Source organism: Acanthaster planci, linkage group LG07 (assembly GCF_054643075.1).
Source record: "Acanthaster planci isolate LZ-2023a linkage group LG07, COTS_SCS, whole genome shotgun sequence".
Taxonomy (NCBI): Eukaryota; Metazoa; Echinodermata; class Asteroidea; order Valvatida; family Acanthasteridae; genus Acanthaster; species Acanthaster planci.
In genome coordinates, this window is record NC_141783.1 from 12,106,515 (window position 1) to 12,123,798 (window position 17,284).

General features: G+C 43.4%; 1 protein-coding gene across 11 annotated transcripts in view; it reads right to left on the reverse strand.

The window, feature by feature from the left end:
• Positions 1 to 455: 455 nt before the first annotated feature.
• Positions 456 to 17,284, reverse strand: part of LOC110981774 (uncharacterized) — a 118,638-nt gene continuing 101,809 nt past the window's right edge. For 9 of the 11 annotated variants that reach the window (XM_022239653.2, XM_022239652.2, XM_022239650.2 and 6 more), the window contains 10 exons: positions 17,024 to 17,117; positions 16,643 to 16,836; positions 15,823 to 15,961; positions 13,432 to 13,520; positions 12,602 to 12,712; positions 11,624 to 11,725; positions 10,582 to 10,720; positions 5,460 to 9,344; positions 4,812 to 4,944; positions 456 to 4,489 (listed from right to left, as the gene is read on the reverse strand). In XM_022239653.2, coding sequence (XP_022095345.2) covers positions 4,372 to 4,489; positions 4,812 to 4,944; positions 5,460 to 9,344; positions 10,582 to 10,720; positions 11,624 to 11,725; positions 12,602 to 12,712; positions 13,432 to 13,520; positions 15,823 to 15,961; positions 16,643 to 16,836; positions 17,024 to 17,117 — 5,004 coding nt within the window. In that variant the 3' untranslated portion in view covers positions 456 to 4,371. The remainder of the gene's footprint in view (positions 4,490 to 4,811; positions 4,945 to 5,459; positions 9,345 to 10,581; positions 10,721 to 11,623; positions 11,726 to 12,601; positions 12,713 to 13,431; positions 13,521 to 15,822; positions 15,962 to 16,642; positions 16,837 to 17,023; positions 17,118 to 17,284) is intronic. The other 2 variants (XM_087138637.1, XM_022239651.2) reach the window with 2 other exon arrangements.

Below are 17,284 nucleotides of genomic sequence, written 5' to 3' on the forward strand. Positions count from 1 at the left end.
GTTCGTTGTTTTACCTCAACTAAATTCTGAAAATGTAAAACATAAGCATTTTTATTAAAAAGGCCGCTGGCTGGAGGAATATCATTTGAAAACAGGCGTAAAAATTACCGCGGGACTTCCTGACCCCAAGCTACGAAGCTCGATTTTGTTCTTAACTGTTATTTTATTTCATGTGTTTCGTTCATGGCTCGTTTTGTTTTATATCTCGCTTTTCTCAAATAGCCTCCATTACTTTTTGGGTGTTTCGTGATATAGGAAAAAGCTGTTTTACAAGCAGGCAGACGCGGAATTTATTGAATGCACTTTGTTTTGAAAACCATAGGACTATAAACCAATAAAGCCATGCCACTTGTGTAGCTGCGCTTGTGCTATTTGAATTTGGCGAGAACAGCACTCAATGTTTCTCTTTGTGGAACTAAACCTAAAATAAAAGAAATAGGCAAATTTGCAAGAAATTACTTTCCTTTCTCAGGAAGCCCCAGAATTTCTTTTATTAGTTCACTTTTTTAATCATCTATATATCAAACACAGTGTCAATGAAGTAATTTTCTGTACAATAATAACATAATACATAATATTGGTACACTGATAGATAACATGTTCAAATAAAAATCAGGTCTACTGTACTGCTCATTTTGTGAAACAAAAATACTGTCGGCAATTACGTACGACCTTAAAAATTTAACTTTGCACACACCTTGCATAATCTGTAACGGTTTCCGTTCACGCTGTACAAGTTAGCCGTGTCGTGTTCTATACCTCCTGGCTAATAATATTTTGTGTCCTTATGGACTCTAGTTAATGTACTGTGGTTCCACAGCCAAACCAACACATCACGTTCAGACACAATTTACACATACCACAAAGATTGCAATACGTACACAGTGTTTGTATAGTATAGATACAAGTTAACTATCATACATTTTTAGCCGTAGTATATAACATAACTTATAGTACAGCTGTTTATGTAATCATACTTATTCGTTTCAGAGAGGTTTCGATGTTTTATAAATACGCACGCGAGCAGTCAGTTGCTAAGAGTATACATGTGTAATACAAAACGAAATTGAGTTTAAACAACCGAGGAAAAATTGACAAAAATCATCATTTCCGAGGAAAAATAAAGAAGGTATAAAATCAAATTTGCGTTCTGCATTTGTAGAAATCGTTTCCCTATCACATCGCCCGCAGAATTACGATTCATCAACTAGGCACAAAACACAAGTGCATGGCAGAATTTCCTCTTGCCTCTCTCAGAAATATTCCTCCGCGGATCGGTTTGTGTTAAATTAAACGTTCAAGGTTTCAAAAAGCAGAGTTCTGTTTTGCGTGTGAAAATTATCCTACTTGCGGTGGCGTGCAGTTTTCAACTTCACTTCATAAGTAGACCTTGCAACAGAAGGACTTAAAAGAACTGCACTCCTTTAACGTCTGTTCAAAACTACAAGGAACATAACAGACGAAAAAACTGGACTTTCAACAGAGAGATAAAAGGTCATCGCACAATTCAGTCCCTGGCACGTCTCGATACCAAACACACACACCTGCGCGAGCAATCTCTTGAAATCTTTTGGACGACTTAAAATAAGAAAAAAACTGCACCACTGCACCAGACTATCTGTAGCTTCCTCTGATGATACATTAGGAATATAATAAAATATCTGGTCATATTTTGGCTTTGACAAGTCGGATATCAGCTCCAACAAAACACAATGCAGTAGACTACTGAATGTGTCTCAGACTTTTTGCCTCAGAAAAATGGTAATTAATTTTTCAAGGCAAATTTACTTGTGTTTTAAAGGGCAGAACCAAGTCCCTAGGTTTTCATTTTATTATTGGCGAATAAAACTGAACAATATAAACACACTTTGTATTAACTAATGCTTCTCTAATTCAATAATGACATTAAAGAAAGCGTCTTACTGGCAGTGAATAGGGAAAAGTATACAAAAACTGCGAGCTAAGCCAAAAAAATCATAACATATATTATTCATTATAAATAGTATGGAAGCGAAAAATAAAGATTGTTCTTTTTTGGAAATGCCTATACATAAAATATAAGTCATCAGAAAGCCAAACTCACAAGGTAAAAGGATACATAACTTCGAATTTCATTAAAATCAAATAATTTTTTGTCAATTAAATTTCTTCTCAAGTAAAATCGCTAAAAAACGACTACCGATGAGTCAACAGTAGTATTTTGTTATGATTTTGTATTAAAATCTTCAACTCTGACTGGGTTTTGTTCGAACAAGGCAAAACACCGAACAGTGAATGCATGTACATGTACATATACATGTACTGTCGTTTGTAACACATCAAATAAAACCATACATTGACGAAGCAAGGACCTGGTGCTACCAAAGAGCGCCCTCTACCACATGCTGTTTCTTTGAACCACTGGACCAATTTTTTTTTAATACAAGACGTTTGATACTAGTTTTCTGGAGTTAATGGATGGCCAGTGATTGGTATTTTGAATCGCGTGGATCAATCTGTTTCAACCTCAAACTGAAATAATAATACAACAAGACAATCAGATTTTAATAGATGATTTTGAATGTTATCTCTGTATCAAAGATGCCGTGATTCATTTTAAAACATCTTATTTGAATCATGAACGGGAGCAGTCCTATTCTCTTATCTTTGAATTATTTTTTAATGATCGCTGGTTTGACAAATTGCCTGAAACTAGCTTTCCTCTTAAATCTGTGCATCAAATTGACAGGAGGCAACTGAAAAGATTTCACAGGTCATCTGTCTGAACACAAAGTGTATTCTGGCATTAATGAACAGTCAATGACCTTTCTTCCCAGGATAACTGCCAGACAGCTTTCCATTTCTGCATAAGATAAATTATTGTTGGCGGCTTTTTGCAGGCATTAGCCATGCGGTAGACAGTTGCTTATCCAGATTAGAAGAAAAAGGAACCTTTCAAATCATTTCAGCTTGGTACGGTCTTACATACACTGAGCTGAGATAATGCTTCTAATGAAGACATGTGTTTTCCATCAAAAAAAGAATAATCTCTGAAGCATAAATATTGCTTTGCAATTACCAAGGCAATCAAAAGGTGTGTTATTGCAAACAACATGCACAGACAAATTGCGTTACTGTATCTGTTTGAGTCTTTTTTTACCAAGTAAGCAATGAAAATGGAAGCAGAGGACTCAAAGATGCATAATTCATTTGATCTCTCCGACTTTTCAACAGTTCTCACCAGTTACCTGACCAGCTATTAAGACTTCTCGAGGCTATGAACAAAAATTACCCACAGAGGAAGCTCACTGAGTGTATACAACGCAGCAAAATCTGCATTAATTTGACAAGGCAGGAAAAGAAAAACGAGTGCTCACCCATTCCCAACTAAAGAATGCTGCGGAGAAGGAAGGACTTCGTAAATTACTGCATAAAGCCTGCATAGAAGCTGACAGAAAATGTAGAGCCCCAGTGCAATCCACTCAAAATTCCTTGCGCAGATAACTACCACGCGCGGTAAGGCTGCATCCTAATCTGTTGTCCAGGGCTAGGTCTACACTCCATTGGAAATACAGAGAGATGCTCTCACAACAGACGTAGCCATAGCTCAAGAAGCCCACTTTGGACACAGCCTAAGACTGTCCAGGAAAAAGCTGTGCATGTTCACTGAAGGCCAGGCTGAACAAAAGCATCTCCTTGGTACAATTTTGAACCAAATTCTGGTCACGCTGCAAACAGCCAATGTTATAGAAGATAACACCAGGAAACTCTGCTGCGCTTCCCGAGTACTGTACACGTACCGTGTCAGAGTACCAGCTGCATAGTCCAACAGTGCATTTTTTTTCCAGATGCTCCGCTACAATGCTTGCAAGTCTCTCAAAAGATACAATTTGTCTTTGAAGTGGACAAACTTGGCATTACTGGCATTTAAAAACACTTCCACAAGTACTGCTGCTAGCGGACAACTTGCAAATAGAACCGTCTTCACAACATGTGTTTTATATTTTGGCCATTCTAACTTCACCATTCAAATGAAAGGTCTTCAACATTTTGGAAATGTTAAGAAGATGATTGTAATGCATTAGGTCAATGAACAGTGGTTCATGTTTAACATTAGGATGTACTGTGCAAGATTTCAACCTTCATGTGTTGTGCAAATAATTTAATTCATCATGACTTTTGATGCCACTTTCTTATGGAAGGCAGCACAATGTGCAGTTAGGTACTTCTGACATGCTTTCATCGTGGGCGGGGTTCAAAAATTAATGTGAGATGGCGACAGACGTTAACTAGACTTCTGACAGCAATCCGAGTGACTATAACGTGTATTTATCCCAGGCAGAAAGCCACCTTTAATGCAAATGCTATTACTCCAGGGTTGATGACCGAAGATTAATTCATCATGCTGTCCAAATCAAAGGTGAGATCGTTGAACATGGACTCAATGTCGTTGAAGATGTCTTTCGAGTCGACTGGCTCTTGGCTGGCTGGCTCTTGGATGGCTAATGGACTGTAAAATAAGAAGGAATGTTCTTAAAAGATTAACAGAAGAGGGAGGAGTCCATGATGGTTACTCTTTAGAAGTGCAGGCGTTAGTTTGAAAGATCTGTGGCTGGGCAAAGGAAAATTGAGTCAACATTTCTGATAAAAAAAGACATTTAACATTAAGGAACCAGTGGGCTCCATCTGACATCATCTGCCCGGTGAAACAAATAATCTTTAGACTGCTGATTAATTACAAGGAGAGTAATGTGAGCGAGGGTGTCCGGCCATTGATAAGGATGACTTCAATCTGATGACAAAAAAATCTGCTGGCATAAGGCTCAACTTACCCAGTCTGAGTGGGCGAGAATGATTTTGTTGGCGACAATCTGGCCTTAGCCGATGCCTCTGCATTGGCAGCAAAGTTAGCCAGTGGGTCCTCTGAGCCCATGCTGTTCAAAATGTCGGCTAGCTGAAGGGAAACTGTTGGTAAAAGAGTTCCGGTAGAAACGGGATCAATCTCACAGGATAACAAGAAACATGACAAGTTGGTCTCAGTAAACACCTCACTTGATGGAAATTTTTATTTTTATGTGCCTAAAAGTCTGCTATCAATCCAATTACCGTACAATTTGGCAACTGGAATGTGGATAAATAAACAGAGTGGAATACTTCCAGAAAATAATTTTTTTTAAGTATAAGGTATGTACACATAGCAATGAACTAGGTGTGCAATATTTATCCCAGAGCTGTTTACAAAGAGAGTGGTGACATGAGTGTCTTAATTGGCACTAAAATGGTGCAATATGCATCAGTGCACACCAACAATAAGTACTTAATAGCTGTATATTGTACTGTGCACATAATGAACAGCTGTTTTGGTTCTGAAGTCTGAAGTTGGCACTACTCTCTCTCTAAACAGCTCCAATCCTTGCCTGGAATATGTTTATCTCTGACTTTCTAATTACTGTGCTGTGCAAATTTGCAGGTACACGTACCTTCACCAAAGCCTTGCGAGTCTCTCTTCTTCTTGGATGAGGCTGCTTCATCTCGATCTCTCATGACATCGGTCTTGCTCCCTGCTGAGGCTGATTCCCCAATGAAAGGGGCTCTGCCCAAAGTTTCTGGATGGCTCACCTCCGTCTTGGCCCGGGCAGGGCTCAGCTTCATGGGCTGCTTCTTGATGGTGTCTGTGTTCTCATTTTCAAAGCCCGACAGGGCAGACTCCATTGTGTCGCTGCTGTCCGACTCCACAGCGGCGTCCTGTCCACCCAGCGTGTCCATCATGTCCAGATCCTGCGAGTAGAAATCCACATCGTCTGAGTCTTCTAGAGGGGGCGGTGCCACCACGGCTTTCTTTTTCACTGGGGCTTTGACGGCAGCCTTTCCAGTCCTGGACGGTGATTTCACTGATTTCTCAGGCACCTTCACAGGAGCTTTAACAGGGGATTTTTTGCTCTTTTTGTCAACACTTGGACTTTGCTGGGGTTCTATGGACTGTGCACTGGTAGCTGCTGCTTCGGACACATTATCCGGCGGAAGGGACAGGCCAGGCGAGGGGGTGCTAGGTTTCCTCTTAATTGTATCAGAGTTGGACTCCCAACCCTCCGAGACTACAGGCGTCCTGTGCGAGGATTTCTTCTTGCCTGAGCTGGACTTGCTTTTCGGGGCTGTTTGTGGGCCTCCTGCTTGCCTGGACAGTTTCTGTGACACTGGCTGCACTGTCGGTGGAGGTGCTGGGAAGTTGTTGCAGGAGAAAGGGGGGTAAGGAGGTGTGTTGGTCTGCAATGGGGGAGGGGGAGGAAGACCTGCTTCCTCTGGTAGTGGTGGCGGCGGTAGGTCAAATTCTTGAGATGGTGGAGGCGGCAGCGGGAAATCATCATTTGGCGGGGGTGGGGGTAAATCATCCACTGGAGGAGGTGGAGGCATCATTTCTTGCTGAGCTGGGGGTGGGGGTGGCTGGATGGCAGCCTTCATGCGGGGCGCCTTAGGAGACACCTTGGGAGGAAGAACTTGCTGTGGAGAAACCTTCTGAGGGGGGACTTTGGAGAATGGCTCTTCGGAGGAGGGAGCCTTGGGTGGAGAAGCTTGGGGCTGGGGAGCCTGAGGTGGTGGTGGTGATGCCTGAGGTGGGAGGCTCTGAGGCTTGGGTATCTTTGGAGGTGGCACCTGTGGAGGTGGCACCTGCGGAGGTGGCACCTGCGGAGGTGGCACCTGCGGAGGTGGCACCTGCGGAGGTGGCACCTTTACAGGGCCAACACTAGGCGGATGTGGCTGGCTGTTAAGTACTGGTTCATGGAAGCTGCCCTTGTCACTGCCAAGATTCTTAGCACCATAGTTTGAAACGAGTCCTGGAAGGCTGACAGGTTTCTGAGCATGGCCTCCATTATCGGGAAAGGGCATTTTTACAGATGAGTTTTGGGTTTGCATGTTTTGAAAAGAGTTGCCAGAGGTGGGGAAGGAGTCTGAGCCGGGAGGTAGACTCTCAACATTTGTATCAAAGTCTGGCTGCCTTATAGCATCCTCTTTGGCAGCATATGTTTCAAAGTTGACAGGAGCATCTTTGGCCACGGGTGACTGGTTGTACTCATCCATGTCCGTGAAGGACTTGGACCGGGGCCTGAAATCCTCCTCAGAGAAGTTGGGATCAGGCTTCTTAGGAGGTCTTTTCAGGGTGTGGTAGGTGATGGGTGTCGAGTTCTGATCCAAGAACTGCTTCTTCAGCGAGCGGAAAGTGGCTTTGGTTTGGATCTTAAGGTTGCTGCTCTCCCCGTCAGTGGAGAAATCGACCTGGTTCTGGTCCTCCAACTGACTACCGATATCATAGTGGCGCGACTTTGGCCGCCAGATGCCTTCCAGGGGTTTGGAGAGGGCTGGCTGGATGATTGGGGCATTTTCCTCCCCTTCCTGGGACATCCTCTTCCAGAGAAGTTCCATGTTGCCAGGCCGGTCTGATTTGCCGGAGCCGCTGTCTGTGCTTCCACTGCCACCACTTCCTGTGCTTCCTGTTGAGGGAGGTCTCTGGGAGCTGCTGAGTCCTCCCTCTCGCATGTTGACCTCGGCTTGCTGGGCCCTGCTTTGAGTTTGCTTCTCCTGTTCAATATCGACACCCAGCTTGAACCCACCCGAGGAAGGTCTCCGACTGGTGTTTAGAAGCAGCTCACCAGATGCAGGCCTGTTACTGGCCATCCTGGGAGGGAGACCCTGAGGAATTTTGAACGTTCCTCCAGCAGAAGACTGCGACTGGCTATCATCTGACAGCCCACTGGGCTGCCTTTGAGTCGATGCTTTATCGTCAGCCTTGCTTGGCGGCAGCTGAATCGGAACAGCTGCTGACTGCTGAGTATCGCTTGTGGTTGCACTTGGCACATGGAAGGATGATTCTGGAGCACTTTTGACCGAACTCTGGGGGTTTAGTCGTGCGCTTGGGGGCATGCATGCCGCTATGGACTGTTGCATTTCTGCTATCAGTGCAGCGTTTGGTTTTGAAACTGTGGGATTGTGGGAGGGTGTTGAGGATGCTGATGAAGGAACAGACGCTGAGACACTGGGTGTCCCCAAATCTCTGGAGTATGGTGTCTGTTGATTGGTCCACGTTGGTTGCTGCATGGTAACAGGGCTTGTAGGCACTGAAGCGCTTCGACTTGGGGTGCTGGTCTGAGAATATGGTCCATATGTCAGGCTAGGCTGCTGCTGCTGATGTACTGGTGTCAGTACGGGTTGGTTAGTGACACCGTAGGCACTATAATTTACTGTCTGTGCTGGTGTCTCATCGATTACCTTGCTGCTGCTGAACATGCTATGATTTGGCTGACTTGGCGCACTAGATGTGACAGCCACACCACTAGCTACACTGTTACCAATGCTTCCTTGAGTGAGCGCAGGTACTGTTGGTGGTACAGGGGGACCAATTGCTACCCCAGAACCCAGAGGTGGAAAGTCCCCTTCTTGAGATGCCGACCTGGTCAACATTTGGGTTTTTCGGGTACCTGATCTCTTGATGGTCGCATATCCCTCAGGAAGCTCTACTTTCTTGTTCATGTTTCCAGCAGCCATCTCTTCTCGGAACTGTTTCAGTGATTTCTTCCGCCCTATCGTGGCCGTTTTCAGCTGTTCCTCATCAACTGTTCTAATTGAGTTAGTCCTCTTGGGCGGGGCAGGGGGATTGGAGCGTTTCATTTTGACAGACCCATCCCCTGAGCCGCTTGATCCTATACTTGATCCACCTTCCACAGAATTTCTTTTTGGTACACCACTAGATGAATCGTAGCCGCTCCCTTGTGCGAGCAGGACCCGCTCCAAGCTATCATTTGATTTCCTGTCTCTGGGCACAGCAGGGATTTTAAACGTTTCCCCAGGTGTTGTTGTGACGGGCGGTTGCTTGAACGTTGAAAATGTCTGCACAGCACTGGGGTTGGGGGCTTTATCTCCCTCCGGGGTCGGTGCTTTGTGCTCAGGCTGCATTCCAGCCGTTACTTTCAAGCTGGTGGGGATGTAGCTGGCCTCCCGGTTCTCTGACAGCTGGCTTAGGTGGACGATCTTCTTTGGGTAAGCCTGCTCATGGGAGCCCTGCGATCCGCTGGACTTGTTGCTACCGTCGCTGCCCAGGCTCTCCTGGCTACTGCGAAGGCCCGGTGGCTTCTTCTTGGCCAGAGTGCTGTCGGGTGACTGTAGCGGGGAGGTGCGCTGGCCGAGCTGGGCCAGCATGAGCGCGTTGGGGTGTGGGTAGTGGTGGTAGGCACCATCGCTAGAGGAGTGCGGGGAGACACTGTCGTTGTCGCTACCGGCACTACCTGCTTGTTGGGCAGATGCCAGAACTTTTGTTGCCTGCTTCTGAAGATCTCGTAACCTCTTGATGGCAAGGCTAAACTTCTTTTGATGACCTGTTAACAAAACACAAAGCCATTTTCAGATGCACGATTTGTAAGAACAGCAAGAACCCAGCCCCAATGAACTGAATGATGAATGAAGAGCCTGGATTACACAATTTTCCTGAATACATTTCTTAAAGATACTCGTTGGAAAATCTACCTTCATTTTCAACCTTTGTTCGACCAATTTAAGGGGGGGGGGGTTCGGGGCTTCTATGCACTGTTTGCTGCTTAAGATTTCCCCATTCATGAGTAACACGGAGACATCTTTTTGAGCACATACTTCGGTACAATAGCTACTTCATCATCAAAAGTTCCAGAATTTGAGGGTTTTACTGTAATAGTTTCTGCTGTTGACGTTAATTTATTAATTTAGTACAAATAATAATCGTAAGAAAACGAGCAAACATGCACAAATGTTTTCAATGAGGAGCACACTGGGTTCCTAATTTGGACAAAAAGGCCTTAAACTTTGCAGCGTGTGCAACATTGGAACACGGTGTGATATTTGAAATGCAAATGTGCCTTCCACAAAAACTGCGCCGAAAAGGGTTGGCTCAACATTTCCATGTGATGCCGAGCAATGGACATTTCTACATGTTAACCACTTCCTGCCGGGGAGCCCGGTTTTGGGCACCGTGTGTTTACACGCGTGGCCGGGGTCTCCGAAATCGGACAAAGGGAACTGGGCCTTGTAACAAAAGACCGTACTCGAAACAAAAGACCAGGCTGCTGGGCATTACTGACATTTTTTCACTCTCAATAGTGGAGATAATGCAGCCTTGTTTTGAAACAGTATACCACGGATAGGGGCATTTCGAGCAAGCAGATTACCACTGGGGACAAAAGCGCTCCTCTACTGCAGTGATGAGCCACACAGCACCGCTGCACGCTAATCTGGCCCGTATTGAAAAGAGATCAGCAGTGCACTGGGCCAGGTTCATGAACAAAAGAAAGTTATATAAAACCGCGCAATCTGGGCTCTTTTTACAAGGCTGCAGGCCTGGCTGAAATACTTGGGTGTCAATAGATTTTGTCTGTTAGACTAGAGTGGCCACCTGACAGTAATTCATGTGGGGGTAAACGTCCACTTAATTGAAATGATGCATTTATGAAGAATTTTGAAAACTGAAAATCTTGAACAAGTCCCAATTATGTGCACTGCATTTTTCAAACCACCCGGAAGCAAGTGGTTAAAGAGTGAAATCTGTAGTAAGGAGCCTTTAAACGAGCATCTTGAATGCCTCACCTAATTGGTTGATGCCCATTTCCTGTAAGTCCTCCCATGTGATCTCCGAGACGGCATCCATCGTGTTGTAGTTGTTACTCACAAAGGTGTTGTAGTACTGGTACAAGTCCAGCAATTTCAGCCAGGTGACCACGTCAGTCTGGCGAGAGACCAAAAAGAAACGTTTGACTCGGGCGTGGGTCAGAAATAACAACAGGGGAAGTTCACACTGATAACTGTCTAGCAACATTAAACCCACACCAGAAGAATGACAAGGAAGAACAGGACAAAAATAGCAGGTGGGTTAGGGAAGTATTACCAGCAGGCCTGACTTTGCTTAATTCCCTGCACAATTCTGAGTATATTTCCACCTTCTTCTTTAACCCTAACAGTCCCAAATACTACAAAGTACTACTTTGTGGTAAAATGTAGTACTCAGCCCTGTCGCTTGTAAGAGGACATGACATTATTATTCTCTGAAGCCATAAGATACAATAGAGAAGACAATGTACCATACAGTGCTGTGGCACTATGAATGCATGGTTTCATTGTTCTCTGTACGAATAACAATGGAATAAACCTAGCCAGAAATAGTAATTTGTAGCGCTAGGTCCTTCAGGCTCAAAGTGTTACTTAGTATTTTGCGGTACTGAGTACTCTAAGCCAAACAACGCCCGGTACAGTTAGGGTTAGAGGAAGTATAACTTTTTAAAAGGGAAACTGGTGTCACTGGAATAACAAGGAAATAATGTCAGTTTATTGTACTGTTGTAGAACAAATTTAATGTAGTGTGAGAACCAACTGATATCTATAACAATGAAAGGCAAAAACTGAAACTGGGGAACACGACACTTTCTTTCAGATTCGGCCGAGTAAACAATCTAGTGGTTTAAGTTTCAAATTCAGAGTGCAAAATCCAAAACCCGGCCCTCCACTGCAAAGAATCTGCTCTCAAAATAACTCTTTTCACTTGGAATGAACAGCTTGACTTCTCTCAAGACAACTCTGAAATTCCAAAGGGAGTGTATGACTTTTTCAATGAGTATTCTCACTTCAAACCTACCGGCTTGTAATTTGGTATTCCATCAGGCTCGCTGAGCTGGCTTATCATGGCTGATATTCTCTTCCTGTGACCTGGTTTGGTAACTCCAATAGCTGTCAGATCCTGTCATTCAAAACGAGACAATCATTTTGATTTCTAGAGAAAAAGTCCCTTGATGATGAGACACAGATAACAAACCACAATACACAAGTACAAGTGCTCACGTGAGGCATGCAAAAAGTAAACAGCTTAATGTGTGTTTGCCTCCAAATTTCAAGTCAAAGTGTGACCGGAGGCAAACACACATTTTTAGAAGAGCAATCTGAGATCTATGTTTTGACGTATCACTCAGTTTGGTATCCTGATGAATGTGAGCATTATACACATGAAAATAGTAACAATATCAAGGCACTGCATAAGGTGCACAGTCTCTTACAGTATCTGCAATAAGCCTTTTGTGAGTGAAATTTGAATATAGTCTGGTATATATATACTCCATATATTGCTATCCCTCGCGATTCGGGGCAAGCTTTTGCTAAGAGATGCCTTGCACCAATACGCTGTTTTCAGTGGATAAGAAGGGCACAAAGGAACCAGTCCATTCCAGAGGTGGTGGTCGTGATGCGACAGTTTGCCCCGAGTCACAAGGTATAGCAACAGCATCTTTAATCTTGGGAATTCATATTGTTATGTTAATGTGTAATAAGATAACTCAGTGTACCAGATGTTATTCAAATTTAACGCCCAAAAGGCTTATTCAAAGGCGCCAATATATTATCCTTAGTCCTCCACATGCTAATGAGTCCTGTATTGATTTCCACAATGCAAGATTTTATTCAAGTCCAAGTGCTTCAAAAGTGGCTATGGTGCCTTGCAACTTATCTCGTCAGGCTGGGTCACAACTGTTGAGTGCGACAGCTATAATAAGTGACGCACTGAGCAGAAGTCTGAATACTGCTGCCCCGTGTAAGTTGCCTTGAGATAATACGCTGGGCTTACCTCTGGGGTCATTCGCGAGATGGTGGGCATGTCATAACCAGCCTTGGTGAAGTTGTTGGTGTATTCAGGCATGCCTTGTCTCTTCAGCCATTCGTATATCCTGTCAGCATCCTGTAAAGAACAAACAGAACTATCCTCAATTTCAATAATTCAACCACAAAATTAAGCTCTACAATTACAAAACATGAACATTGCCGAACTTTACATGGCTTTGTAAGAGAGAGGCCAGGTTAAAGTTTCACTGTGATTTTCAATTGCCATTTCTCAGGTCTGTGACACTGCTTACAGCGCAATGGGTAGGGTCCCTTGCAACAAGGAACACATATGGGCTCATGGCCTCAGACCGGTGCCAGGTAACAAAGACAATGACAAGTTGAGGAGAATGTCGACATAAATGTAAGGCTGGCTGGATAGCTCAGTTGGTGGGGTGAGTGGATCATACATAAGAGAAACTGCAAAGCAAGACTTTTGTACCCATCAACTCAATGGAGAAACAAGCATTGTGACGCCGTTTCTAAATTACTGAGTTACGAATCTGGGACTTCAGTTAAGTTGATCTGGTTTCCAGTTTTCTCGAGTCAGTCGTACAACTGTCTTCCACTAAGCTTGTAAAGTGTACAGACAAAAGTCCACTCACGTATGTGTACTGACACGGACACAGAAATGAATGTATGGTCGATACTTTATCAAACCAAACACCCAAAACTATCATGATGATATCCTGTGGCCTACACTCACTGGATGCCACACTGTAGACACAAAAGGTCAAAGGCGCACTGTGCCTTTGACCTCCAAATTATTACAACAAACTTCTCATTTGATTTCTTTACCTTGCCCTTGTACTGAGGTTTGACATCTGGATGCCTCATGATCTCCATCTTGATGTCAGAGGAACCGTCGCTATGGGGACGCTGATTGCCTGGAAAAGAGCCAAGAAAAAAATTTTTAAGAACATATCTAGTCAAAGAAAACCCCCACCCAATCAACTTGAGAACTTGATTGGACAGAACATCACTCAATAAGCAATGAAAACGAAAAGCTTTGCTTCAGACAATCACTACGGACTTTGTAATGTATAGCATACTGACTGGTCAATGTTCAGGCTTTGTGAAAAAAGAAATGCATTTGACTCTTTTGGAGTCGATTTCCTCAGGGTTTTCCTCACAGACAGAGCTCATTGCCAAGATTAATTGCTTCTCTGGTAACTGACATGTGACAGGAGGGGGGATTATGATTTCATCATCCCGCTTTGGCGAAATGATGCGTCAACGCTACAGTGGAAGAACAGTTTTTAATCTTGACGGCCGCTTGAAAGCAACATTGAAATTACAGACTTGTCAGGATGGAAAGATATGACCATAAATCTTTTTGGGGGGGGGAATCAAAATGACAGTGATGATCCTATCACTTTTTCCGGCATCTGTAAGGGCTAGTATCAATGAATTCTTACAAAACAGCTGCATTTAGTTTTTAAAGTAAGGAGAATTAAGGACCAAGGAATTGACAGCTTCTCAGTAGTATAAAGATTCTGCTCTAAGAGAAGATGACACTACGGCAGGAGGCGACTGTACGGATGCAGACAGCAGATGGAATCAAAGCTACGTCAGTTCATAGATGATCTTTCAAGTTCCAACAAGATCACAAATTTCCCTTTAACGTGTCGGTTTCCCTTGCCTGAGGATTTGCTTCTTCACCCCAAGTCACTATTTATTGTGCCCACCGAGAAGACAAAATGTCCCGGTGCCACAAACAACAGTCACGTCGCCTTGATTGCCAATTTCCGTTGGTTTCTTGATGTCAGCCTCAATGCAAGCAACAGAGGGACAAACATGTTTAAAGAGCTGTAGGTGTGTCAAAATGTGGCCCTTATTCAGTTTCCATTAACAAGTAAAAAATGTGATGGACTGCTGATAACTGCTTCTAAATGAATGGTCTGCCAACATGTAAATGAACACGTGGTTCATTGAAGTGATTTTTGCCTCAAAATGGATTAGGTATCTTAAAGGCCAAATGTAGGCAAGTTTTATAATATCTCCAATTTTGATTTGATATAGTAGTCATGTAGTAGTCATCTTTATTAAATGTACATGTCCACCATCGATCACTAATAGTTTTCATATTTTGCTTACACTTCACAAAACTAACATACTTTCAACAGCAATTTACCAAAAAAAATCCTTGTTTATTCTATTTTTTTCATCCTCCTGAACATGCCCCTTTAATACTAAGAGCCCAAACTTCTTGGAGATCATCAGGGAGCACTGGAGAATCTTATTAGACGTTGATCTGCCTCGGGGCGTACTCAATTAAATCTCAAGACTGCTCAATTGTTTTAAAAAACCTCCAAGGAGCCAGTAGGAATCAAGGTTCCTGCTTCCCGGGGAGAGGAAGGGAACGGAGAGAGAGTGTAAACAGGGAACTGTACTGATCTGCTCCCTTAGAACGGATGTTGCAGGGCCCATGCTTGATGGCCCGGAGATTTCAAGAGGGGTTTTCAAAAATATGGCTGATGAGCGGAACACACAAGTGACACAGTATCATATAAAGCTCGTGTCCGATCTTCAATAAATGTTTCCTTCACTACGATTTCACTTTTGTCAGATAGAACGGGCCCCAATTCACACTGGCTGTTTTACTCATGATCACCTCCATAAAACATTTCTGATATAATGAAACTCGCATTTTCAAGCTTACAAGTACATGTTTATGGTGGCCACATCTCTCTACACTGCACAAACACAACACTACACTCGGGCATTTTATACTGTGGACACTGCTATTGACTCCAACATGTGTACAACATTTTTCTGCACCATCGAGTACTTTGGACCCAAACATCAATACAGCCGTAACGTCTGTATCAAAATGGCAGTAACCAGAAGAAAATCGCACAAGCCGCTTCTGATGAATGACGTTTGCGCCATCAAAAGAAAACAGAAATGTCAAAATTATGATTTCAGTCCCATTCCATAGGGCTTTGAAATTGACAAATGCCCTGCAAAGGTAATACCGAGCACTTGGTGCTGATAAAAATGACCCAAGCGAAGGACTGATATGCCGATGGCTCCAAACAAAGCACAGCTGTTCTTCTTCCTTTATGCAATAACCTTGCTTTTTTGGCATACTCCATCTCAAATGGCTAATTATCTAAAATGTTGACCAATGTCTCCCTGCCAGTGGGGGGAGGGGGGAAAGATACCAATCTCAGCTCTCTCTCTCACCTGCCAGAGATCTGAGGGTGTCCTTGTCACCGAGGACGTTCTCAAAGCTGCGGAAGGGTTGGGAGTACGCCAGTGGCTTGGTGCTGACATTCATGTGGATGGTTGGCGCATTGCCGGGAGTGCGTATGCCACCGTAGCTCTGAACACAAGTCCATACAATCAGCAAAACGTTAACAACAAAATTCTGCTTTTCAGATATTTCAATCTCACTGAAATTTTCTGATGGAAATGATAAAACTGAAGCTTTTGGCAGGAGATGAAAGGTACCCAAATTCGAAGTAATCTTTTAAAACGCTTTCAAAAGTAACGCATTACCACACTTCAAATTTATTGGAAACATGACAATGTTGGCCAGAAAATTTGTTAATTTTGATTTTGAATGCACTGACAGAGGTAGATCCAATTCAGAAGGCAAAAGTGACACAAACATTGCTAAATTTTTTGGGGGGCGGGTGAAAACATAAACTTTTGTATATTTTTGCATTTGCATAAAAAAGAGAAGTGAATTAAAAATGGTAGCTTGGAAAGCAATGAAGAGCAATATATTAGCATAACTTGATAATCCAATGATAAAGAGTTTTTTCTTTTTAAACTGAATAAATTGAAAACACTTTTTGCAAAAGTGACATTCTCCACAACTGAAAAGCAGATTGTTTACTGTTATTTTCAATTTTGATTAGTCCCGTGTAAATGTATAAACAGGTCAGTTTTAATGCCGTGTGACTGAAACCCGTAACCTGAAACCTGAGATGCAATGATCAGGCACCGAAGGCAAAAAGAGGAAGTCTGTGAAGTCTTCAGCTTGCTCTGAAATGCTAACCCTTTTCTCCATGCTTTCAGTGGATGAGCTTACATCGACACCGCTCTCCTCCCCAGAATTATCCAGGTTGGCCTGGCCGCCGCCTCCTTGCTTCAGCCAGATGCCGTTCTCGTGCTGCTGAACCCCGTCCGGATGCAGTCGCCGCGGCGACAGAGGATGCTGGGGGGTCATCGCATGGTAGTAGGACTGATCATCTGAGCGACGGCAAGGGGGAAATCAAGAACTCATTTCTCTGGTCTACACATAACCATCGAATCTCAGGATTGCACTGAATTTTTTTTCAAACAAACAATTTATTTTTTCTGTAAGGCTTAACAAATGCTCCGGATCAGAGTTTCACGATTAACTGGTATCACTGTTCAGGAGAACAATCAAACTTACGCGTTGGTGAAGGTATATGGTGCGGGCTACCAGCCATTGCCCTGGGTGGACTACCAACCATGTTGCTATGGTAATGATCCGTTGCTGGAGGAAACTAATAATCAGAAAAGAGACATTTTGATAGATTTTAAGCTATGTGTACAGCTTTGGCTATTTGATAAACCACTTTCTGCATGCCAACACTGAAGTGTTTAACAGGTGTTGAGCTTGGGGAATTTAGACTTTTTCTACAGCAGTCTAATATTAAAAAAAAAAAGGCCA